At 37.7% G+C, this 25,247-nt stretch overlaps 1 protein-coding gene across 4 annotated transcripts in view; it reads left to right on the top strand.

Annotated features, from left to right (window-relative positions):
* Nucleotides 1-25,247, top strand: part of LOC143284474 (uncharacterized) — a 48,843-nt gene that overhangs the window by 8,150 nt on the left and 15,446 nt on the right. The window contains exons 3-15 of one of the 4 annotated variants that reach the window (XM_076591144.1): nt 2,185-2,405; nt 3,846-4,003; nt 4,254-4,342; nt 5,002-5,227; nt 6,026-6,208; nt 6,508-6,661; nt 7,246-7,328; nt 10,044-10,261; nt 10,954-10,977; nt 13,295-13,505; nt 14,932-15,117; nt 16,582-19,101; nt 23,910-24,004. In XM_076591144.1, coding sequence (XP_076447259.1) covers nt 2,185-2,405; nt 3,846-4,003; nt 4,254-4,342; nt 5,002-5,227; nt 6,026-6,208; nt 6,508-6,661; nt 7,246-7,328; nt 10,044-10,261; nt 10,954-10,977; nt 13,295-13,505; nt 14,932-15,117; nt 16,582-19,101; nt 23,910-24,004 — 4,368 coding nt within the window. Of the gene's footprint in view, nt 1-2,184; nt 2,406-3,747; nt 4,004-4,253; nt 4,343-5,001; nt 5,228-6,025; nt 6,209-6,507; nt 6,662-7,245; nt 7,329-10,043; nt 10,262-10,953; nt 10,978-13,294; nt 13,506-14,931; nt 15,118-16,581; nt 19,507-23,909; nt 24,005-25,247 lie in introns of those variants that run through there. The other 3 variants (XM_076591141.1, XM_076591145.1, XM_076591142.1) reach the window with 3 other exon arrangements.

Genomic DNA, 25,247 nt, shown 5'->3' with positions numbered 1-25,247 from the left:
AAGTTCTCCATGTTTGATTTATAACAATTTCAGCAAGAATTTTGAAAATGTCTCATTCCACAATTATGACCAATATATAACAATGACATAGTCTTCATCATTATCAAGACTTGCAATTATAAGCACGTTTTCATGAAGAAAACTGAAAAATACTTCTTCTTTTTTTATCTCTCTCCCAAAAGTGGAAGTTCAGTAAAGGGCATTCAGTTCCACCCACTCGAAGCACTGCTGTGTTTAGACTTTTACAAGTTTAGAAACAGATTTGTTAAACAATGTATTAAAATATTATGTGCAAAATTACTCATTTAACTGCGCAGATTAATAATTTGATGAAGATCTTAGTACAATTGTAGTAAGTGGTATGGTAACTCTACAGTATTAGGTATACCTGTGTAATTAACAGTGGTTATCAAATTGCCATTTTGCTGAAATAGCAAAAGATGATTTTTTTAAAGTTGCATATTTATGTGGATGGTTTTATACATATTATTATTAATGTTTGTGTAACAGAAGGTATATATTTATAATGACAAAGTTAAACTTATACACCAACCATTGCTGAGGACACCCAAGTGTCAAGTAGTCATTAATAGATTACTACTTTGTGTGTGTGTGTGTGTGTGTCTGTTGAAAATTTGGAAAAATTAAGTAGTTGTATCCCAAGTAAGATAATGATGAATTGTTGCAAGAGAAGGAAAAAACATCTGTATTTGGGTCTGTTGTTCTAAATGTACAAGTAAGAATCCAGTTCGACCACATTTTATTCTTGTTTTTTTTTTTAGGTGTATCATATAACACACTGTTCAGTGTTTAACTTCCACATATACACTAATGCAGTGATACACAAAAAGTATTCAGAAGCCATTTGACATATTGATATAATCATGCACTTTGTCTGCATTTTGTCCATTTTGTATGCACACCTTCTACAAGTTCTAAGCAATTTTGACACATTTAAAATTGATACTTGAACTGAAAACTAAAATTTAGTTATGGTATTGTCACTTGTCTCTGTACATTTGGAAAAATAGATACTTGGTCAGTGATGTCATATAAAAAGAAATTGTAGTGATTCGTTCACAAATTAAATATTTATTGTGCACTCATTACTGTGTAGATAAATGTGCATGGATGGAAAGTTTGAGTAAGGATTTAGGTCAAAATTGAAATTCATGTTTTTTATTTTATTGGAGACTCCCCAAGAAATTTCTTTTTTATTTCTTTTAACTACATATACAATACATCCTCTTCGGGATCACTGTTTTAGTGTTTAGTGTTGAAACTGTAAACAAACAAGTTACCGCAAAGAGGATGTGGTTAAAATAAATCAAAAAGGAATTTCTGAATGAGTCTCCAATAAACTTTAAAAACAAAAACTACATAATTTACTTTGATCAGTCAGTTGAATTGCATGGAGTAGTGACTGAAACATGACACATGAACTTGTTGAAAATGGATTGGAACTGGAAGAAATAGCCAAAGTAGATTCTATTGAAAATTAACAAATAATGAGGCCAGGACTGGCAGGAGATGAACTGATTAACAAATAGTAAAGAGTGGTAACTCTCTCCATTCACAAGGTACACAACTTCAAGTCAGTGCTGCTTTCACTACCAATTCAGCTAGCACACGGGTAAATAAAAGGTACATTGGAACAAACCCAGTTGTGTACCTTGTGAATGGAGAGAGTTACCACTCTTTACTATTAATTTTGTAGATTCCATTGAGTTTTAATTTGTAATGATTTTAATGAGTTTATGAAAGTTAAACTGGATTTTGATTGTCAGTGTTTCAGCTATGTTATAAGTAATATAACATTTGAAGTACAAGTTGTAATTTTACATGTACTTTGTTTGAGTTGTAATTACTTAGCTGTTTCATGTTCTATCTATGATTCCATGTGTGTGTCTGTCTGTCTTTCTCTCTATCTATTTATCTATCTACCTATCTTAGTATGTAGATCTAACATTTATTAATGACTACTGACTTTTGCATATGACCATTGATTTAATTTGTTAACTGTGCCTTGTTTTTAGAAAAAATAGGCCAGACACCACATGTTTATTTGATCTTAATTGATTGAGATTTTATTTATCTATCTTAGTATCTATTTTGTTTAATTTATAATTATTTATTTCATTTCATTTATTTAAAAAAAAAAATTTTTTTATAAAATGTTTTTAGTTATCTGAAGCGGTTCAAGAAGCCCAATGTGAAGATATTGAAGAACTGGTGCCGGCAAGTCCTGAAAGGGCTGTACTTCCTTCATACTCGCACACCACCAGTCATCCATCGGGACCTGAAGTGTGACAACATATTCATCACTGGCCCAACAGGCTCAGTGAAAATTGGAGACTTGGGATTAGCAACTCTCAAGAACCAGTCCTTTGCAAAGAGTGTTATTGGTAAGCCATTAGCTTTCCTTTGATACTACTGAACTAAACCAAATGGAAACAACGTGAAAAGAAGAAAAAAGTATGATTAAAATTTTTTTGCATCTTGATGGTAATTACTTGCATATATGACTTTTTCTTGCCCATGGAATTAATTCAAAAAATCTGGATGATTTAGGCAGATCTCAACAAATGATCATGAATCCTTCTGTTGCTCAGTTATACATGTGTTGATTTGGAATACCTGCAAGGTGAGTTTCAACTGTTTGTTTATTTTGTGGTCTTGTGTACTGTTGAAAAAGTGCATATCCACTTTAATACATGTACCAAGGTAAGGAGTGGGGGGGAAGTAGGTATAAGTCAGTGCTTAAGTTTCTTTTGTGTGTGTTTACCTGTGTACTATTTGTTTTGTTATAAATAAAAGAAGAAAAAAAAGTAGAGTTTCTGCTTATATATGTGTATGTTTTTAAAACAAATGTTATTTCTTAACATTAATAACAACAACAGGTTAATAGTTTAATGCTTTTAAAGGTAACACTAACAGAAAGGAAATAGTCTCAAAAGGTGTGATTATTAATTCAGTTTGTCAAAAGAAAACAACGTCCAGTGTCAGTCAGTATGTGTATACTTTGATGCCTTAAGTATTTATTTTCATTGCAAAGTCTATTATATCAAGAAAACAAATATTCAGATTGCATGTTATGTTGATTAATAAAAAAAAAATAAAAAAAAGTATCCTTTGATTTTTTCCTCAGGTAGGTTAATGATTGAAAATATATTCTTTTAATTACATTTTTTTCAGATTGGTATGTTAATAAGTAAATTATAATCAAACAGTAAATCCAGTAACTATTACTCTGTCTTTTGAATAAATTTTTCAGCTGTTCTGACAAGCATTGCAGAATGTTTTAAAATAAATTGCGTTGTGGGGAATCATTTTCTTGACTTTTCTTTTTTTTTTTATCAGAATTTCAGATAATTAGCTAGAACTGCAAATTGTAAATAAAAATAATAAAAAATTAAAAAAAGGTTGAAATCTCCAGTGTGTTCGACACAGTCTGGCACAAAAAAAAGAAAGAAAGAAACAATATGGTTGTTGAGGCTGTTGCTTTTACTGTGTTATTTGTCTTCTAATGCTTCTTTCTTTTTGTCTTTTGTTTCTTTTGTTTGTCCTCCAGCAAGATAGTCTTCTCATAGTCTTCAAATGGAGGTTAGTATGTTGAGAGTATATTGTGGTGATGTGACAGAAATTGTTATATGTTGTTAACAGTTGACTTCACTTTGCAGTATGGAAAAGATGGATGTCATTGGAGCTTTGTACTAATCTTCATACATTGGCATTCCTTTCTTTTAGGGGCATGGAGCTTTGAGCTGTCTGCTGTCAACAGTCTGGACACACTATCACCATGCTTCAGCAACGGGTCACACATCGTCCTGCTTTGTCTTGTGTAGGTACCCCAGAATTCATGGCACCAGAGATGTACGAGGAGCACTATGATGAAGCAGTGGATGTCTACGCTTTTGGCATGTGCATGTTGGAGATGGCATCGTCTGAGTACCCCTACAGTGAATGCAGCAATGCTGCTCAGATCTACAAGAGAGTCACTACGGTAAAAAGAATAATGTCTTTTATCTCTGTATGTTGTGTTACATTAAAACAATTGACATGAAACTTTTTTTTTATACCAAACTTAAGTACTGAATTCTTAAATCAAGATTTTTCATAACTCACTATTATACTTTTATAGAAAAAAGTTTATCTGTTTGTTTTTTCTGTCAATAGATAGGGTTTACATTTTTTTTTTTTAATGCTTATATATATATACACCAGTATATGTATATTTGTTTATACTCTTTCAGGGTGTGCTGCCAGAAGCACTAGATAAAGTGGCAATCTCTGAGATCCGAGACATCATCAATCATTGCATCTGCAGCAAAAAGGAGGAAAGGTAAAGCTAATTATAGATTGATTATTTGGAGGTACCAGTATTTGAAATAGATGGGTGAAAAGTACCTCTTAGTCCTACTGACGCCATTTGGAGGTATCTGTATTTGAAAGAGATGGGTGAAAAGTAGCTCTTAATGACGCCACAATAAATAAAGCAAGCACATTAACTCACGCAGTACGGCCAGTCCTCTCTTCTCCTCTACACAGACCCCTCAGATGTCCAGTGGGTGTCTGAATGACCCAACCTTTAGCTTCCGTCGTCAGAATTGTGGTATTCTTTGTCAACATTCACCTCTTCAGTATAAGAGCCTTCCACTTGCAATATTTTGATGATGGTAATTGGGGGTGAAACGCTGTTAACGTCATCTCTTTCGCCGTTCGTATGGAGAGAGTTAAAAGAAGATAGGGGCCAATTCTTTCAGGAAATAATCAATATAATATATAGCTATTTTTTATGTTCCATAATGATGGTCACTGGAAATAGATCATGATGCATAGTTATTCTTTATGCTCCATAATGATGTTCACTGGAGATGAACAGTCAATATTAATCATGTAAGGAAATATTTGTGTTTAGATGTTGGTGTGTTATGCAAAAGTAAGACTTCAATTTTAAACCATGTATCCATTTACTAGCATAACCATATTCTGTACATGCAGGTACACCGTGAAGGCCCTGTTGCAGCATGACTTCTTCCTTGAAGAATACGGTTTTAAGGTGGAATTGGTCAACAAAGAGGATGAAATGAACAACCGGCCCAATATCCAGATGCGCTTGCGTGTGGTGGATGCCAAAAAACGCAAGGACAAGCACAAGGACAATGAAGCCATCCAGTTTGACTTCAACATCCAGACTGACCAAGCAGAGGCTGTTGCCCAGGAACTGGTAACATTTTTGTTTTTCTACAAGTGTCCAATGCCTCAAATATAATAAATGCTATGGGTGACCCATACATTGTTGATGTTACATCACAGGGTGACCGTTACACGCTGAGATCAAGATAAAAATTTGTGAGTGCACTTTTCTGTTTATGACTGTTTTAAACTCCAGCATTTTACTATTTTTAGCAGCCATACCTCGTTTTGGGGGTTGCGTTCATGCTTCTACTACTGAACTTCACTGTCATGGATAACAGGACATTGAACTTAAAAGAACCTGAGAGACATACTACATTGCAGGCCAGCAGTGAATATCTCCACAAAGCGAAGGAAGCTGCTAGCTTAAAACAAAAAATGATTTTAGACTTTTTGTGTGTGCATGAATTAAACTTAATGCGAAGAATTACTATGCAGAGCGTTTGGCATTCAATCAGTATTCCCACCTCTCAGAATAAAGTTTAGTAATAACGGTTTTCTATGCTCATCACATCATTGTGTGGTCATTACACAGCAAACATAAGCGCACACTATGTACAGATACATACAAGTATTACACACCCAAGAGTGCTGTTGACTAAGAACCAAATAACACATGAATTTTCACATTTTTGGATGTTAGGATACCAATTGGGGAGGAAGAAAATGGGCGTTTTTCCCAACTCGGTTTTGAAAATGACCCATTGATATTTTGGTGAACCAGTCAGATGATACTGTATGCTGAGCAAGACCTTAACTCTGAATTTAGTTTGTTGGCTATCATGTCAATTCATTTATTCCTTAGTGACTAATCGTTTTATTTGTGCAGGTAACATCTGGATTTGTTTATGAGGATGATTTGCGCATAATCGTCCGCCAAATTCGTGACCGCATCATGCATTTGAAAAGAGAAAGAGAACGTCGAACAGAGACCGGGAATCAGCAGAGTGTTCAGTCTACTGAGTCTGGTGTTTCTCAGCAGCCTGGCTCTAACACACCCGCACCGCAGCAGGTAAAGTTAACTATCAGCTTACATCATTTGTATATGGTTATGTATCTATGATATACAGGTTTATATTTTGACATAATTAATTTATATCTATGAAAATAACAGGAAAACACTGTTGTGTGAAATAGATAAAATTAGTATTGAAAATAAGGTATGTTACAAAATATAATTGGTGTAATTTGTTTCTTTTTTTGTTTGTTTGTTTTTTGTCGGGCGGGAGGGGCTGCATAATTGAGAATAGTATTTAATCTATTATGTGTTTATAGTTTTAATTATTGTAAATTCATATGTCTCATCATCAGGGCCAGCAGCAAGGTTCTGGAGACTCTAAAACTTCACAGGGCCAAACAGGCACTCCACAGCCATCACAGCTGACTCCAGGGTCATATGCAGCTGCTGTCCAGAAACAGACAACGCCCCCTGGACAAGAAGTCAGATCTGTTGTGGATGGAAGAGGTCAGTTTCAAAGAGATATGCAAAGCTTTTCTGCTTACAGGTCTTTTCTATAACCATGAAAGAGATGCTTTCCAATATTGTGCTGCCAGGCATATGCAGAGATGAAATTTTCACTGGGGGTCATTTGTTGCAAACCATGTGTTGGGGCAGAAATTGTTGCCAGGTATATTCTTGGGTAGAAATTATTTACTAGTTTTGTTTATTTTGTTGTATTTCCTTTATTTGTTCTGATATTTCTCCAAACAAAATTTGATTGTTTGCTATCCCCACACATGCAAAGCATCACTTCCAGCAATGCCAGTGTCGCAACAGATGACCCTTTAAAAAGAAGGTACATCTAGTTTTTGTTATATTCAACTTATGAAATTTATTCAGATCATTCACAAATTGCTGAATTTATAATAGTCATAGCACATTCTTTCCCCTAACTGTACGCTCATGCATGCACACACACAGACACTCAGTATTCACACACAGTAAAGAAAGTGTTTTGCCTGCATCCAGGATGGAAGGGCTAGGATGGTAGTAACTCATTGTATAGTATTGTCTTGATGTTGTAAAACATTTTTCTTATGTATGTGCAGTTGGAAAAGATGGCACAGATTCCTGTGCCATATCCCAGAGTGAAGTCACTCAAACATCCACTGGCGGCCAACAAGATCCCTCAGTAAGTGAATACCAGAGATTTCCCTGGCGTGCTTTTTCTGTGATACTAATATCAACTGAACGTTTCTCTCACCCAACCATGTCTGCCTGAGTGAGACCGAGTGTGTGGCTTTCTTATATGTGTGTTTGCTTGTTTGTTTATTTGTTTTAAATTCCCAAAAGACATTGTGGCATGCCAGAAATTGCTGAAACATTTTCATTGTTTTTTTTCTAGGATGGATGGGTGTTTGTTTTTTAATGATTTGTTTTTGTGTGGCAAATGCACTTAGAATCACATGCATGTCATGAAGGCTTCACTTACTTAAAAAATGCTGAAGCCCAGAGTAAGGTCTGGAAGATGACAGGAAGTCCAACTTCTCGGATAAGATGCGAACTTATCTTTTTTCCAGGGACATGGGGAATAATTTGACATGAAAAAAGTTGTTTGGGAATGGTGGGATTTCTTCACTTTCATCTGTGATGTGGTTTTTTTTTATTAATGTGTGCTGTGTATATTTGCTATGTCTTATGTTTGTAAAGTCCTTTTTTTTTTTTTTTTTTTTTAATCTGAAAAGAGAAATTGTCGTAATCAAATTTCCAGGAAAGCCGCAGCACCATGCATTCTGTGCCTCAGATTCATACTAAAAGGTTTCTAGCTAAGGTGTGGTATTGTGGGATTTTCCACCACCTTTTTCGCTCGTGTCACCACTTGCTTGCCTTTCTCTTTCTCTCTCTCTCTTCTTCTTCTTCTTCGTCTGTCATTTGATTCCCTTTTCTTTTTGAATGTCATTTGATTCCCTTTTCTTTTTGAATGTCAAGAAAGGCTTATAATTATGGTGTCTTTTTTGTTTTGTTTGTTTTTGTTTATTTTATTACTTTATTTTATGGGACAGGGTTTTGCATTTCACTGTGCTTCAAGGAGCTAAAAATAACAATAGCTGCTGCTCTTTACTAAATCCTCCTCACCAGCTTTTGTTCTTTTCTCCCTACCCGATCCCTGCTAACATTAGTGAGAATAAATGAACAATGTATTTCTGACCAGATCAGAATCGTTTTTTTGTGTATATTCATCTGTTAAAAATTTCCTGTTATTTCTCATTATGGAAAAAACAAATGATTTGAGCCATGGATCTGCAGTCTGCGGATCTGGGATTCCAAACACCACCTTGGCGTTTTAGTGAACTGAGTCTAATTGTGTTTCTGTTTTTTTGTTTTTTCCTCAGCTCAACATACTTGATAGTGCTTTAACCCCTTTCAAGCATATAAAAGCATGTAAAAGTTGAAATATACACAGTAAAGATCCTGTGATCCATGTCAGAGTTTGGTTGGCCATTGGGAAAAAAAAGCTTATTGAGCATACACCTGTGGTGACAGAACTGTCAGTAAACTGGTTGTGTGGAAGAAAGAAGTTGTTGCTTTTTTCCATTTTGTGCATTTTTGTTTGTACTAAAAACTTGGTTGTTACTGTTAGATCATGAATGAAGAACATCCAAAGGGGGGATAAAAGAAAAATTGCAGTGATGTTAAATGAGTGCATGGGAAAAACTATATAGTACTAGTAGTGTGTGAGTATAATGGAATTTTAGGTCTGTTGACACACTTTTGTTTATTTTGCTTGAGAAATGAGGATCTTTTTCTAGTTTAGCAATAACAGATTGTAACTAATGAGCTTTTTGAACATTAGTCTTCTGTCATAGAATTAGTTGTTTGGTTGTGTAATATTGATACACTACATGCTGTGATTTAGGTGCTTGCATTTCTGTTTGACTGTGCACATTTTATGCTTTTGTACTACGATCATGTTTTGAGGTGGAAGGGAAAACTTGGATGTTTTTAACAAAATGCTTATGTTTTTTCCTTGATCTAATTTATGTGTATCTTTTTGGTCTGTTGGTTGGTTATTTCTGTGTGTTTTTGTGCATAGCAAAGTGACATCTTGAGAAGGAAGGATAATTTTTATGTCAAAGGATAAACGCAGTTGTTTTTGTTTCATCTGTCTCTTCAGTATTTATTGGTTTCATGATATACATTTCAAGGGATTTTGGTTTCAGATGCTTCAGTATTTATCGGTTTCATGATATACATTTTAAGGGATTTGGGGTTTCAGATGCATCTCTCATGTCTGTCATACTTTCTCTCTCTCTTTCCCTTCTCTTCTCATTTACCCAACCATACCAGTTTACTTTTATCCCTGTATGTGTACAACTTGCCACAGCTTATACATTATACAATGAAAATTGAAATACTGTTCCAAACTATCTATATAATTATCTTGATTAGTTGATAGATGCAGTTCATATAATATGTATTCTGTGTTTTTTAGTTGTTTATTAATACTTTATCCCTTGGCTTTAAATCCAAAAGAATGATTGATGGATTGCAGTTCACCCTGTCTCTGTCTCTATTTCTCTCTCTTCATTTTTTTTTCTTCTGTTCCCCCCCCCCCCCCCCCCCCCCCCCCCCTTATACTTTCCTAGGTGTTTGGGATAGGATTTTGGGGAAAGAACTTGTTTGGAGATGAGTCAACTCTATTTTCATTGTCAGGACCTTATATTCACTTGCAGCCCTGGTTGCGTGTGCACTCTGAAGAAGTGCATGTCAGGAAAGAGGGAGAGACTCCACAGCTAAAACAGAAAGAGAAAGATATTGAGATTATCAAGAATATAGTCCTTTTTTCTGCATGAAGCTGTATAAATGTTGCAATTTTTTTCTCAATGTTTTTGACTGTGTACTACAGGCTTCTAATCTGAGTCACCTGGACATGGCTGCTGCTCAACAGCTGCAGCAGCAACAATTACAGCAGCAGTCCCAAACAGACACATCTGCTCGATCTCAGGTATCAAGCAGTGGTGTGAGCCATGGTCCACCTTCAGCAACAGCCTCGCAGACTGCATATGGGACCTCCTCTGGCCATGCCTACCTGACTGATGAAGCCTCCTTGTCTAATCGTGAGAGGTAAGTTCTGAGAAAATGAAGAAATTTTTTATCAGATATTCTCTTACAATTGAATAAATGTTAGTTTGGAATGAAATGGCAAATTTGCAGTCCCTTTCGCAACATGCTTTTACAGACATCAAAGAGTCAGCAGCAAGTTGTCCTTTTCAAAATTGTCTAGGTTAATCCCCTGTGGTAAGTAATTAGATTTAGATATTTTGCTCACACAGCCAAAAATGCACCCCACAGGACTGTGGCATCTTGTCCTAGCAGGAACAGCTTGAATTTCACACATGAATCTGCTGTATGTGTTGTATTTTCTAGTTTAGTTGGTCCTGTTTTTGTAACAAGTCATCATGAAATCTTGAAATATACAACTTTGAGGGTTCAGCTCATGCCACGTTTCATGAATTCCTCCATACATACTAATAGCCACCTCCAGGGTTGTTACAGTGCATTCCAAGCTCTAATACTGGCAATAATTCACAGGAAGATGTTAGTGTGAAGCCACCATGAGGCCATTCACAGGTTGAATATTAACTTGCTGCTGAGTCACTTGTGTTGTATTCTGTTGTGTTTGTTCTCATTGAGCATTATATAATGCTGAACACCACAGTCATGTGGTACAGGTACACAGATTTGTTTACTTTGATGACTAAAAAAAATCAGTCCTACTTTCATTGTGCATCTCTTTTTGTTTCTTTTTTTTTCAGAGATCAGCAACAACAGAAAACGCGGTTTGTACACTCCTTGAAACTCCATAGATTTCTGAGATTCATTTTCACGGCCATTGAAATTGAGGGAGTGGATAATTTGTGACCTTTGAAACTAAGCTATTGTCAAGTTTATTTGAGATTCAAATATAGATTTTATTATTTTTGTGCAATTAAAAAAAATCGAGACATCATTAAGCAAATCATTCTGAATGTGATATCAGTTAATCAAGGAGTTATAATAGTGATGTTTTCCTGAAGAGTACATAGAGCTGCATTTCCTTCTGGTGGTTTTCTTTGTAATGGTGGTGTTCAAACAGTAATGTCTGAAATAAGATGTTGATTTTGCTGTCCGTTCGGGTCCGCCATTACCATGTTCCATCACACACAGGTGCTTACACAGAGTAACAACAATAATTCTATCTGTCCTGACATACCAGTCTGGAAGGTTTTGAGTAATAGATTCCCCCTCTGCTTTCTCTCTTTATGAGTGATGGTTGATTCTTGCTTTCTATCCCTACACCCTCACCATCCATTGCTCAATCTCAGCAGTTACGCCTCTCTGTATGTCTGTTCCTTCTCCATCCTCCTTACACTCCTTGCCTTCATCCTTGCCCCTTCACCACCTCATCATTGCTCTCTTTACAACATTGATGAGCAGGACAGAAGAGACGTTGAGCATCATAGGGGGAATCAAAGTCCAGATCAGCTAGAGGGTCAGACACAGACTGGTAACTCAGGCACAGCACAAGGGAGAATACAACAATCAGTCTGGTAAAAGATTAATCTGCAATACATGTACCTTGTAGCTGTTACAGCTGTCTGACCACCTTCGACTGCAGCTCACTCGGTTTTTCTGTCCCAGTCTTGTTCCATGTGTTCTGTCTCTTTATACATACACTGCACATTTTCAGCTTAAAATTACTCTAAACTTTAGTTTTAACTAAAGTTAGGTGTGTTTGTAAATCTGACCCTCGCAAAATTTTTAAATTCTGATTCACACACACGCACACAGAGTTAAAAAAAACAATAATATTCTGATTCCTGACACACACACACACACACACACACACACACACACACACACACACACACACTGCCCCTCTCTTTGTTTCATCTTTCATCATTTTGTCAGTGTGTTCCGTCATTCTTTCTTCCTCACTCTTTCTCTTACTGTTTTTCTTACTGTCTCACACACATGCATACACCCTGAACACTATTTCTCACTTTGTTTTTATGTCCTTTCCTGTCTCAGTCATCAATCTCTTTCTCTCTCTCTCTCTCTCTCTCTCTCTCTCTCTCTCTCTGTGTGTGTGTGTGTTAATAGTAGATTGCTTAAAAAAGCCGAAAAGGAAATGAAGTGAAATGATAAGTCCTTTCATATTGTTCAGTTGGATTCCTGCTGCAGTTCATGCCCTCTCCGTTTGTCAGTAAGCACAGTGATTATATGTACACGTATGATGTGTGGTTAAAAACAAAGTATGAACCCATTTACATATTTGATTGATCTCTATTCTACTCATTTTGACCAGCCACATTTTACACAGATAGAAACATCTGTAAACAGCTCTGAAAAAGTTTCATGGGCGATGAGTATGAACTTCTAACTACTTTAACTTAGATTGTCACATAGATTTTTTTTTATATAAAGATGAATAAAGCATTTTTTGTAGATTGTCACATAGATTTTTTTTTTATATAAAGATGAATAAAGCATTTTTTTGTGAGGTTCCAGGCTCTTGTACATGTTCGTGCTGATAAATCTGTTGACTGCGCTTTTTTTTCTAATTCACTTGCATATTACATCCTTATTGTATTTAACTTTCTTTGAAATCAGTTTCAATTTAGTTTTGATATAAAATAACCCAATTTCAGTTGTGTGTGTGTCTATGGTAAACTTGAATTAATTTTCTCTGGTCCACAGCAAATTTGGCTTGAAGGAAGAAAAAAGAAAGGAAAAGGGGGAGGGGGGGGGGGGAGAAATCACTTCTTTCCTCGCATTTCAGTTATAATGACAATGCACTTTTGTGAAGTTCATGTTAGCTGCTGCTTACCACCCAGCACTTTTCACTTTATTGTTTTTTTGTTATTGTTTTTGATAATCGGGGTGGGTGTAGGTGTCCCTGCCCCCTCAGCAATTAGGATGCATATGTAACCCATGAAGGCTTTGCCTCTTGTGTTTCAGTTTATTTTCATTATTTGTGACATATTATTTACAATATATTTTTGGCAGACCTTATGTCAGGTCATTTACAATATATTTTTGGCAGATTTTATATCAGGGTGATATAGTTATATGCCAGGCTAATATGTGTTGTATTTTCTTCCCCTTATTTTGCAGTGAAACAGAGATGAGTGGAACTGGGGACAAGAAGAAGAAGACCAAAATGAAGAGGAAGAAAACCAATGACAAGGCACCTCGACTGACAGTTCTCAGTTATGAGGAGGAAGGCCAGGAAGTGGAATGTCTTCTGGAACTGTCAAACAGAAATAATGTCACCTTCCGATTTGCTGTGGAGAATGATGAACCCGAGGAAATTGCAGAAAACTTGGTGAGTTCAATTGATCTTCATGGGAAAAAAAATTGTGTCAAGCACCTTCTCAACCCAATCACTGTCCACTTGTCAACCAACCACCACTCATCATCCCTACAATTAGGGTGCAAAAAAAATGTGTCATGCACCTTGTCATCCTTATCACTGTCCACTTGTCAACCAACCACCACTCATCATCCCTACAATTAGGGTGCAAAAAAAATGTCATGCACCTTGTCATCCTTATCACTGTCCACTTGTCAACCAACCACCACTCATCATCCCTACAATTAGGGTGCAAAAAAATGTGTCATGCACCTTGTCATCCTTATCACTGTCCACTTGTCAACCAACCACCACTCATCATCCCTACAATTAGGGTGCAAAAAAAAATGTGTCATGCACCTTGTCGTCCTAATCACTGTCCACTTGTCAACCAACCACCACTCATCATCCCTACAATTAGGGTGCAAAAAAATGTGTCATGCACCTTGTCATCCTTATCACTGTCCACTTGTCAACCAACCACCACTCATCATCCCTACAATTAGGGTGCAAAAAAATGTGTCATGCACCTTGTCATCCCAATCACTGTCCACTTGTCAACCAACCACCACTCATCATCCCTACAATTAGGGTGCAAAAAAAATGTGTCATGCACCTTGTCATCCTAATCACTGTCCACTTGTCAACCAACCACCACTCATCATCCCTACAATTAGGGTGCAAAAAAAATGTGTCATGCACCTTGTCATCCCAATCACTGTCCACTTGTCAACCAACCACTACTGATCAGCACTACAGTTAGGGTGCTTTTAATTTTTTTAATAATTTTTGTTGTTGTTAAAATGCTTTGAAAGCCAGTTGCTGAACCACTGGACTGTTGAATGTGACAAGTGTATACATGTGTCACAGAACTAAACAGGAGCAAGTCCTCCTTTATGTAAAAGGCCCCCTCTCTTGTCCACCAGTTCATGCCTCAGTTTCCTCTTATATTCATTTCAAACTTTCAACATCTTTCCCACAGTTTCCCTCAGATCCTTCCTTCTAGTCCATATCTGAGCAATCATCATTGATTTTTTCTTTTCATATGTCGTTGCTTCTTCCCAACATTCATCCTCTGAATATTGACTTTTCGTGTCCACTTTCCACTGAACAAATGATCCCATGCAGTACTTTTGAACACACCCACTCTCTTTATCTTACACATACATGATGTGTGTTTTATTATTATTGCTACTATTTAATCACATGTATGTGCATGCACATGAGAACACACACACACACACTCACTCACTCACTCATTCACTCACTCACTCACTCACTCACTCACGCACGCACGCACGCACTTAGACTCTTACACTCTTTCACTTTCCACGCATTCCCATATAGAATGTATTTTGCTTTGACACTGTACAACACAATATTGTATTCTTTGTTGCAGAGGAATGAAAACTTGCTCCATGAAACACAGGCAACAGCTGTGGTTCAGTTACTCCATGAGCTGGTCAACACAGTTATAGAAGATGGAAAAGAAGCAATTGGGTGCTGTGTGAATTTCATCACGCCACTTGTCAACCCAGGGTCCGTGCACATAACCAAGCTGAGTGAAGGCACTGAATATGAAAAGGTAAGTAAGATAGATGTGTTGAATCTTTCATTGTAAGTGGAATTTGATAATACATGTGATAATTATCTTGTTGATCTCAGCTACTAGATTTAACCCTTTCGCTGCCAGGAAAATAAGATTTAAGTGAAATCTATTTGCCAGGGTTTTTTCACAAAAAAAATGTGCTCTTTGTTATTGGAGAAAGACCCATAAAATTATATATTTTCTGAAAGGTAAATGAATAAAGAATATAAAACACATGATGTTTTCCCATTTTATATATTTTTAGTGACATGCTGTTGTTTTGAAATCAGTGTTTTGTTTTTTGTCACATTTTCAACTTGTTCATTACAAACATTAGTCAGGCAGTTTGCACTAAGATATAATATTTTTTGGACAAATGGATATCTGCACACACAAAATCATACTAGAACAACCACAATAAAATAAAATTGAAAAAGAAATGGATACACACAAAAAGAGATAGATACACAAGGCATTGTGACTTCTCCAAGTGATAATATGGATACGAGGCCATGCTCCCTCAGTCTCCACCCCCCTCCTCTTCACCCCTCTCACACGGTCACTTACCCAGTTCTCATCAGACCGCGTTGGCTGAGTGCCAAGAAAATCGCTTACACTGTGTCCTGCTAATAATTCAGTTACTGTCTGTCGTCTGCTACGCCTATGCAGCCGGCATCACTCACTGATAGTCGTATCTTGGCCACTCTCTTGATTGCTCCCTTTATTTTCTATCAAATCATCCTACAAATGTTCATCACTGTCTTCTCCTTTGAATTTACACTTCAATTCTTTCTGAGCATCAGCTAAAGAAAGCAATCTTGGTTAATTTAGTTCGCCATGATCGCATGTCTTGAGCACAGCGTCAGTCTGACATTTTGTTGAGTGAGCGAGGAGAGGAGCCAGGCAAACACTGTGGCCAGTAACCCAACCAAAACATTCAAATAAAGGACTGCCTCATGACGTTGATGGTGTTTCTAGCTATGAATAGAATCTAGAAAGATACCCCAAGCTAAAGCAACCAGCATTTTTGTCAACGAACTGAATGCAGAGCAGGGAAAAGTCAGAATATTTCGATGACGAGTTATCTCGTCATGGTGGCAGCGAAGTGTACATGCTTGCCATGATGAGTTATCTCGTCAAATAGGCAGTCTAGGGGTTAATTTTCAATGAATTTCAGTCACACACACACACACAGACACAACACACAACACAGACTACCAGAACACAGGTTAGTAAAAAGACACTTTGTGTGTAAATACACAGGAGAGCCCAAAAAATGAGAGTAACAGAAGGCAAATGAACTTGAATAAGCAGGATTAAGAAACTTTGGATTTGATGGGGATGAAAATAATTGAGATTATTCATGTCACTGCCAAGAACATTGAAAGCTTATAAGGTAAACTTGAAATAGGACATATGACCAAATCTTTTCAAAAAAGAAAATTTGTTTTTCTGTTTCAGAAACAAGATGGATCTGTGGTGGAGGTTTCAAAGTCTGCAGAAGATAAAAATGAACCAAAAGACATGGATGAGGTGGATTCATCTTGCTCAAAAGTCATTGTCAGCAACACCAAGCGCTTCGTCATCAGCTCAGTGGTAGAACAACAAATGACTGATACCCGAATTGCAGAAGGAGATGAAGAAGAGACTAGTACATCTCCAGATAATGCACCTGTTGCTACCATTCAGCTCACAGGAGGGGCAGACTCTGATGAGCAGAAATCTGTGAAGAGCGTGACTCGTCCTGCAGTGCCCATCAATATCACAGACCTGGAGAACAAGCTGAGTCGTCTCCATACAGTACAGAAACCTGTTGGTGGTGTCAGCCAAGCCAGTTCCACAGAAACGGGTGTTACTACTTCTGTCACTCCCACTGGCCCACAGGTGGAGCATATAGGACAGACGCAGCAAGAAGGCAGCCAGGCAGCGCAGTCCCATCATGCCCAACAATCAGTTGCACAGTCACAGCAAGGTCGTCAGCAAGCTCAGCCACAGACAGGCCAGCCAGCACACCAGTCTCAGTATATGAACCAGCAGCAAAAACCTACTCAACAGCCTCAAGCAGTTCAGCAGATATCAGCTCAGCAAAACCAAATGGCACAACAAACAAGCCAGATTCAGTCTCAAGCAGTTAGCATGGGTCAGCAGCAGTCCCACTCTTCTCAGCAAGATCTGCATCCTCCACAACCACAAGTTGTCCAGCAGAGTGGTCAGCCTCAACTTCAGCAGGCCAGTCCACATGTTCAACAGATTGGCCAGCAGCAGCTCCAGCCAGCACAGCAGATGGGTCAGCAACAGCTGCAGCAGATGAGTCAACAGCCAGGACAGCAGATGAGTCAACAGCCAGGACAGCAGATGGGTCAGCAGCAGCAACAGCCAGCACAGCAGATGGGTCAGCAGCAACAGCAGCAATCATCTCAGCAAAGTATTCAGCAGCAGTCTCAACCTCAGATGGCCAGTCAGATGAGTCAGCAAGCTCAGTTAACTCAGCAGATGGACCAACACCAGCCTCAACAAGAATCCAGTCAGCAGCAGGTGCCAGCTCTTCAACAGCAAGCTGGACAGCAGCAGAATCAGTCCGTTCAGCAGGTGTGTGTTCAGCAACCGCCACAGGGGCAGGACCATGTCCAGCAATCCATACCACCATCAGCTACACAGATGAACCAGTCAGTTGCTCCACAGTCAGGAAGCCTGTCTCAACACACTGGACCTTCTCAAGTATTAGGAATGGGAAGTCAGCCACCACAGTATGTGACCAGCCCAGGAAGACCTGATACCGGTAGCGTTCAGTCGTCTGTCCAGCAACCACCACAGGGTGGTACAGCTGCAGCTTCTCTTGAAGAGAATCCTCACTCTAAAATTCAACATGACACAGGCCATCAGGGTGGCATTCACTCTCAACACTCAATGCCAGGACATCTGAATCACCATCAGTTGCTTTCAGCCATGCAGCAGATGTTCCACTCTCCACACACTGGCTTCCAACCCCCCAATCCTGGTTACTACCACCAGTCAAGCAATTTCCACCAGCACATGAATAACATGTGGCAGTTATATACAATGTATCTTCATGTCATGCAACAACAACATAACTTTCTCCACAACCAGCATCTTCAGCAACGTGCAGCTCAGTCTGTTCACCAGCACCCAACACAAGCGGGGATGCCACCTGCCAACACTCCTCCTCAAAACACTGAATCTGGCACTCATACACCTATGCGAGTTATGTCACCACCTCGTTCACCAACAATGGCACGACGTGGAACTGTTGATGACGGAAGTGGGGTTGAAGGGTCTGGAGATAGTAGTGCTGTCCAAGCCATGCCTGCACAGAGCAGCAAAAACAAGCCAGAAGTGGCCAATCTGATGAACTTAGAACAGGCCCTGATCAAAACCATGCACGGTCACCGGAAAGACATGGCTGCTGTGCCTGCAGCACAGACTCCACATGCAGGTGTGAATACACCAACAACTGACAGTATGGCTGAACCTGTGGACAATCAGCGGCCAGTTGGGGACTCTTTGGTGCAAACAAGCTCTGGGAACACTGTGTCTGATAGCAGCATTGTGAGAGGTGGCCCTGTGCAGAGTAAATCAGAGCCTGCACTCAACCAGGGACAATATGCTGTTGTATCTCAGAGCCAAGCACAAACACTTGCCAGTCCTGTAAATCAGTTCTCACCACTGACAGATGAATTGAATGTGGACACAAAATGCCCCCGTGTAAGCTGTGCGTCTCCTGAGACACAACGTGTGGAAGCAACGAAGGTGAAGGGAAGGTTCACAGTCACAACGACACGGGACAGCAAGAGTCATTCTGATGTGTCGGAATCTGGAACATCAGCTCTGAGCAAACAGGATGGGGAAGATTCTTCTAACTCCACTGCTTCTGCTTCTGCTCTAAGCTCTTGCAGTAACCCCCCTGTATCTTCTGCTAATAAGGAGGATAGGTCCAACAGCCTGTCTAGACAACCCTCCAATGTAAGTAACAGTAATCAGTATCAGTTTGTTGTAAAAGTCCATGATCCTGAGGGTACACCTATCTCTGATAAAGATCAGTTACTGTCACAACGTGTAAATCGAGCTGCCTCTTTTGATGTCTCTGAATCAGCAGAGAGATTTTTAGAAAAGCAGCGCTCTTCTTCTTTAAGTCAGGTCCCCCCTCCTAAAAGTCATAGCAGTGAAAGGCTTTATGTATCTGGTAATGGGGCTTCCGCTTATGCTTACATGCTTAAATGTAGCCAAGCACTTGCAATCTCACAGAATAGCCAAACATGGCCAGTTGGGTCATCATCTTCCAGTCAAGCTGATATAGCTACCCAGACATCCCCAGCCATTCGGAAGAGCATGCCAGCTTTTGTCAGAGTGAAAGATGTTCACAGTCTGGTAAGTTTTTTGATATGAGCAATTGAAAGATCCTCATCTGTATTACCCCACATGTACTCATTCCAGTGTCATTGTATTCAGAATGTTCGTAACCGGATCAGTTTTGGCATATGATAAATAGTCTGTTATCTCTCATTGTACTCCAGTTTTAATAACAAAGACAGATATAATCTGTGAGCAGCAGGGACACCAGCATAGCAAGACAGTAGACCTCTCCAAATATTCCTTTTAAACAACTTTCATACAGTTTCAAAGGACATTACTTGGTCGAGATAGCCAATTAAAGAGACCTAGAAAACAAAGAAACAAAACAAAAGTAGAAGGAAAAATTATCCATTTTCAGTTTGAAAGCATTTTGATTACACATACTTAACTGTGACCCACTAGTGCAGACTCTGGCAGGGGTCTGACATTCCTGTCCTATGCAAACTACTCTCCGCCTCTGCAGAGAAAACGAAAGTAGCTACGGCCGATAACCTCCCAGAAGTAGAGAAAATTTCCTTTTTATGCCATAGTTACACATGCCTCTGCTAGTACTGACTGTGTATTTTGTGGTTCAAAATTATGCAATGATCTGGAGGAAAAGATAATCTTTGGGAAAAATGGGTGGTGGTTGTCACATGTTTTGGAGAAATAACAGGCAGTTTTAAAATATGAAAAGTTATACTGCACCTTTTTAAATATGCATGTGTAAATGTAATCATGAAAATATTCTGATCCACAGATCGTATCATATGTAACTTCATATATGCTTATGTGATTACATTCTCACTCTTTAAATGAAATGAGTTGGTTGAAGTAGTCATTAAAATGTCACTCTTTTTTGTTTAGATGAATAACATAGTTATTTATCCATTGTTAAGCTTACTACATCATAATTAGCTGCATATAAATTCCATTTACTTTTGAGGCATGTGCAAAATTTGATCTTTGTAGATTTTCAGGAAAGAAAAAAGATTGTAAGAAATACTGCTTCAAAATAGAATATTGTGTTGCTATTTATAAAACTGGTTGTTTTGTTTTTACTGATGAATTTTAACATTAATTCTTCATGCCAATTTAGTCTGGAGATTTCACTTTTAGTTACTATAATAGTTGATGGATGTGGGGATTGTAGATTGAGAATTCAGTTGAACATTTAAAAAAAATGGATGTAACTTTCACTGAAGAAAAGATTGGTAGGAGAGAGAGTTTATGCTTGTTTGTGTGTTCTGAGTGGGGGTGATATATTAAGTGTTCAGAGATTAACTTATCATTTAACTAAACTCATTAAAGAGAGATTTATAAAAGGGAAGTTAAATGCGCAAACATACTAGTTAGTGAAAATGGAAGTAAGAAAGTAATCAGTCAAACTTATTAGAAAAAAAATAAGCAAAAATAAATGTCTGAGCAAGAATGATTTTGAGAGAGTTAATTATTATTCTTGAAGTTCAGCCTGTGAAAATTCTTGATAAAATGACATAACCCTTTCTTAGCACTACTTTTCTTAGACGCTTGCTGAAAAGTCTGAAAATTGAAACAAAGGATTGGTGACGTGTGTTACACATTTTGTTCAATATAATGTTGGTTGGCTGCTTGTACTTTCATGATTTGTTATGATTTTGACTGCCTGACCAAAACATGCTGATACATACATACTAGTACTTGTATCTATATGGCATGTTTGTACAAATACATAAACACTCTTTCTTTTCCCCTCTACTTAGCACTTTTCTCTCTCATTTTCATTTATGTTTCATTGTATGTGTTGACCTTTTTTGACTCACTTGTGTAAACAAAGTGAGTCTATGTTTTAACCCGGCGTTCGGTTGTGTGTGTCTGTGTGTCCGTGGTAAACTTTAACATTGCCATTTTCTCTGCAAATACTTTGTCAGTTGACACCAAATTAGGCATAAAAATAGGAAAAATTCAGTTCTTTCCAGTCATCTTGCTTAAAACAATATTGCACATCTGGGATGGGCACACAAAAATAAAAAAGAAGCCAAATTATATACAAACTGCATTTACTGGGGGTTTTTTTGGGGGGGGGGTTGTTGTTGTTTTTATTCTCCAAACTTGGCACTTTGATCTGATATTCTGACACAACAACAAGAGCAGTCATTTTTATCATTTTTTGTTCAAACAGGAACTTCTTTTGCTAAGCATGAAAGTTATATTTATTTTGCATGTCTTTGGTGCAGATAGTAAAGAAGGGACATTAATCTGTAATTAATGCTAGGGGACTTAATTTGCTTTAAACTGATCTTTCTCATCTTAAACATTATGTTTTGAAATTATACTCGATACATAAAAAGCTTGTGTGTTTTACTCTCAGTGTACACTGTACAGGGCTTTCACTATGTTCATTCGTGGATTTTATAGATCTATTGGCTGAGCCCTGAAGGTCATGGGCAAAAATCGATTGCGTACACATATTTATACATATTCAAAGCGCGTGCTCATATTCTTCGTGAACGCGAACGACGTCATTTTGTTTCAAGTTGTTGACATGCCTGTTCAATCCTATATTCAATCGACAATACACAATAACATGTGATGGAAAGTTGGAGAAGGAGACCATTAAATATTTATTCAGAGAAAGATTTGTGAACGCCTCATCACTTACTTGATTATGCCCCAAACTGCCATAAAAATATCTACAGAATCAGTTGGAATTCACAGTTAAAAATAATAAACCATGAGAGTTAATACCCTTGAATTGATGAAACGTAAAAATTTCCAGTCTTGACTTTTCTCAAAATGAAGTGCTTTTCACTTCATACGACATTTAGAAGTACTTGTACTTGGCTCTACATGTTATTAGTTTAACAAAATACTCAATTTTCATATCAACTTTAAAACTATAAATCTAGAATGAACATAAAAGAGAAATTGAATTGACCGTGTCAGCCGGGTGTAACTAAACTTGTACATCTATCTAGATCCAGAGAAAACAGTTAAATGTTGCAGTGTGATTGCAGCGATAGCCACGTCTCCTTTACCGCGGACTTAAAAAGAAATTTTAATTACCCTTAAAGATTTTTTGAATGCCCAAGATACACCAGAATAATATGATTTAAACAGCGTTCTCACTGCGAATACCGCAATCGATTTATCGCCCTTTAAAAAAGCATGTTTGAATATTATATTTTTGAACGTCATTTAAGGAGCCACGATAGTGTAATGGGCAGGACAGTTTCTTCTCACCCGAACATGCGGAGTTCGAATCTGCCATTAGGACTTTTTTTTTCATGTTCTTTTAACCCGAAGCTTTATAATAACAAATACAGAACACATTTTAACGATTAGATTTTTTTTTTCAAAGTGTATCACAAGTGAGTCTTGAAGGCCTTGCCTCACTTTTTCTTTTATTGTCTCATAATGGCCTTCATTCCTCTTTGTTTTCTTCCTTTTCCTACTCTTCTTTCTGCCACTCGCACAGCAACAACTACCTCATATGATATGTACATGCTTCCACCTAAGAAGCTGTCATATCAGCAATAAGGTTGGGGTCAGATTGAAGTAGATCTCAAAATAAGATTGTATCACCATAGGTTCATAACCATGTGTTTTGAATACATGTTTTCATCTGTCTGCTCCATATGCAGCACATTGTATATTTGAAACAGATTATTTCAAAGTTCAACCATACAGTGTGGCTTTTAGAGATGACAACAGTGATCACTCTTACTCAACAAATGATACCAAAAATAAGTCTCAAATCAAATCACATTGTTATTATTTTGTGTTCTATTTTTTATCACATCAGATATCTTTTTTCTTCTGTCTTTAAAATTTAGCCAGGGACAACCCTGTTGTGGTGGGTTCTTTCACATGCATGAACTGTTGGAAGTGCATGCTGCACACTACTACTACTACTAATACCTTACTTTATCATCTCATTTGAAAGACTAACTTACCTGGTATGTATCTTTACCATGGCTGTGACATTTCATTGAAAAAAGTTATAAAATGTATACTCCAAAAAAACTAGAAAACCAATAACACAAGACTGAGCACTTGTGTTTGTAAAATTCAGCATAAAAGAAAATAACATAATGCTTAGTGTAGATTAAAACTTGATCAGGTGCTCGACTAGCTCTTAACTGCATAACATTATCATTGAAACCTAAGTATACAATTAAAAATAATTTTAAAAGAATCATGTCAGCAATAATACACAATTGTTCTGTAGTTTGGGCCCATCAGTTTTGGATGCATCATGTGACAGTATCTGTATGTTTCACATAAACATGTCTGACCTATAGTTCAAATTATCCCACTCATACAAATGGATATGAGCAGGTCTGGCAGTGATTTCTTCACCTATCATCCTCTGTGTGTGTGAGTGTATGTGTTGCTTTGTTAAATAAGATGCAGTCTGTGCCCAATGTGGACTGTAATTGATGTTGATTCTTTTTCAGGATGACCCAGATGTTGAGGGTGGTGCTGCAGCAAGAGGAGAAAAGAAAACTAATACGCTGGAAGAAGACCCTGAGTTTCAAGAGCTTTATCACATGTAAGTTTTGTTGAATTATTTTTGATTATCTGAACTTGAAATCAGCATGTGTTAAATGCTAAATGGTTTTTTAATTCTAAATTAAAAAAAAATTACCTTGGTATGAGAAAAAAGCACAACAATTTATGTTAGCAATATAGAATTAAGAGGGAGTAGGACAATAACTATGGAAGACAACCAGTTAGGTTATGCTACTGAACTTCAAGATTGCAGTATATGCATTGAAAAAATAGCTCATTGTAGAATTATTATTGTTAACAGCAACTTGTTAAAAAAAAGGTTTTTGGAATAATCACATGGAAGATAGAGTATTTTGAGCAAAAGACGTGTGCTCATTCCAGTCTGTGCCAGGTAGTGTGAGTTGTCAGTTTATTATTTGTGGCGTTCAGTGGTGATTCTGATTCAGCATCTGTGCAGGATGCAATCTACTAAGCCCCTGCTGATTACAGTAATTGCTTAGTCATGGAGCAAGACTAATGAGTTCCTTCCATGAAGTAGGTATCACCATAACACCACTTCAGTGACAGCTGTTATGGATCTGTCCAGGCTGCAGGCTGATACAAAGTTACTTTTCAGTTTGGTGTGAAAATGAAGGGGAAATCAAAACTGTTCTTTCTTTTTATGGTGGATGGGGGTGATGATGGTGTTATGATAGAGATTCATTCAGGTTTGAGAATGTATGGCAAGCCTGTAGTCTGTGCTTCCTTGCATATCATATCTGGTGTCCGTCAGACCCCAGAGGTAAAAGACACATGCACTATTACTTGGGAAATTTGAGCTCCAGAAGGCATATCCTTGAAGTGGATGACACTCACCTGTATGATCCCAATCTTCTTATTTTAGTCCACAGTACACTCGTCTCTGATTAGCACCAAAACAGGAGTGAAATTACTGAAAATACTAAAATATATCCCTCACTGGCTCAGTGATAAGCCACAGAGTCTATTAAAAATACAAAAATTAATCCCTCAGTGATACACCACTGAGTTCAAATCATGACCTTCCCTCTAATACAAATCACTTCATCTTGGTGGATGGTCTTGGCTATATTCCAAATCAAGAAGAAAGGTGTCTTCTTCCAGAACTATGTTCATTTAAATAGTATTTTGGTGTCATATACTGTACCATGTCAAACTGATATAAAGATGCCAAGCCAAGTCCGCCCTGCTCTAGCCAAACGCTGTTAACAGTTATAAGTGATGACTCATTTCTTTTGGCCTTATTCTACAGAGACATCAAATTA

Source organism: Babylonia areolata, chromosome 8, assembly GCF_041734735.1.
Source record: "Babylonia areolata isolate BAREFJ2019XMU chromosome 8, ASM4173473v1, whole genome shotgun sequence".
NCBI classification, from domain to species: domain Eukaryota; kingdom Metazoa; phylum Mollusca; class Gastropoda; order Neogastropoda; family Buccinidae; genus Babylonia; species Babylonia areolata.
This window is presented reverse-complemented; position numbering and strand designations above follow the sequence as displayed.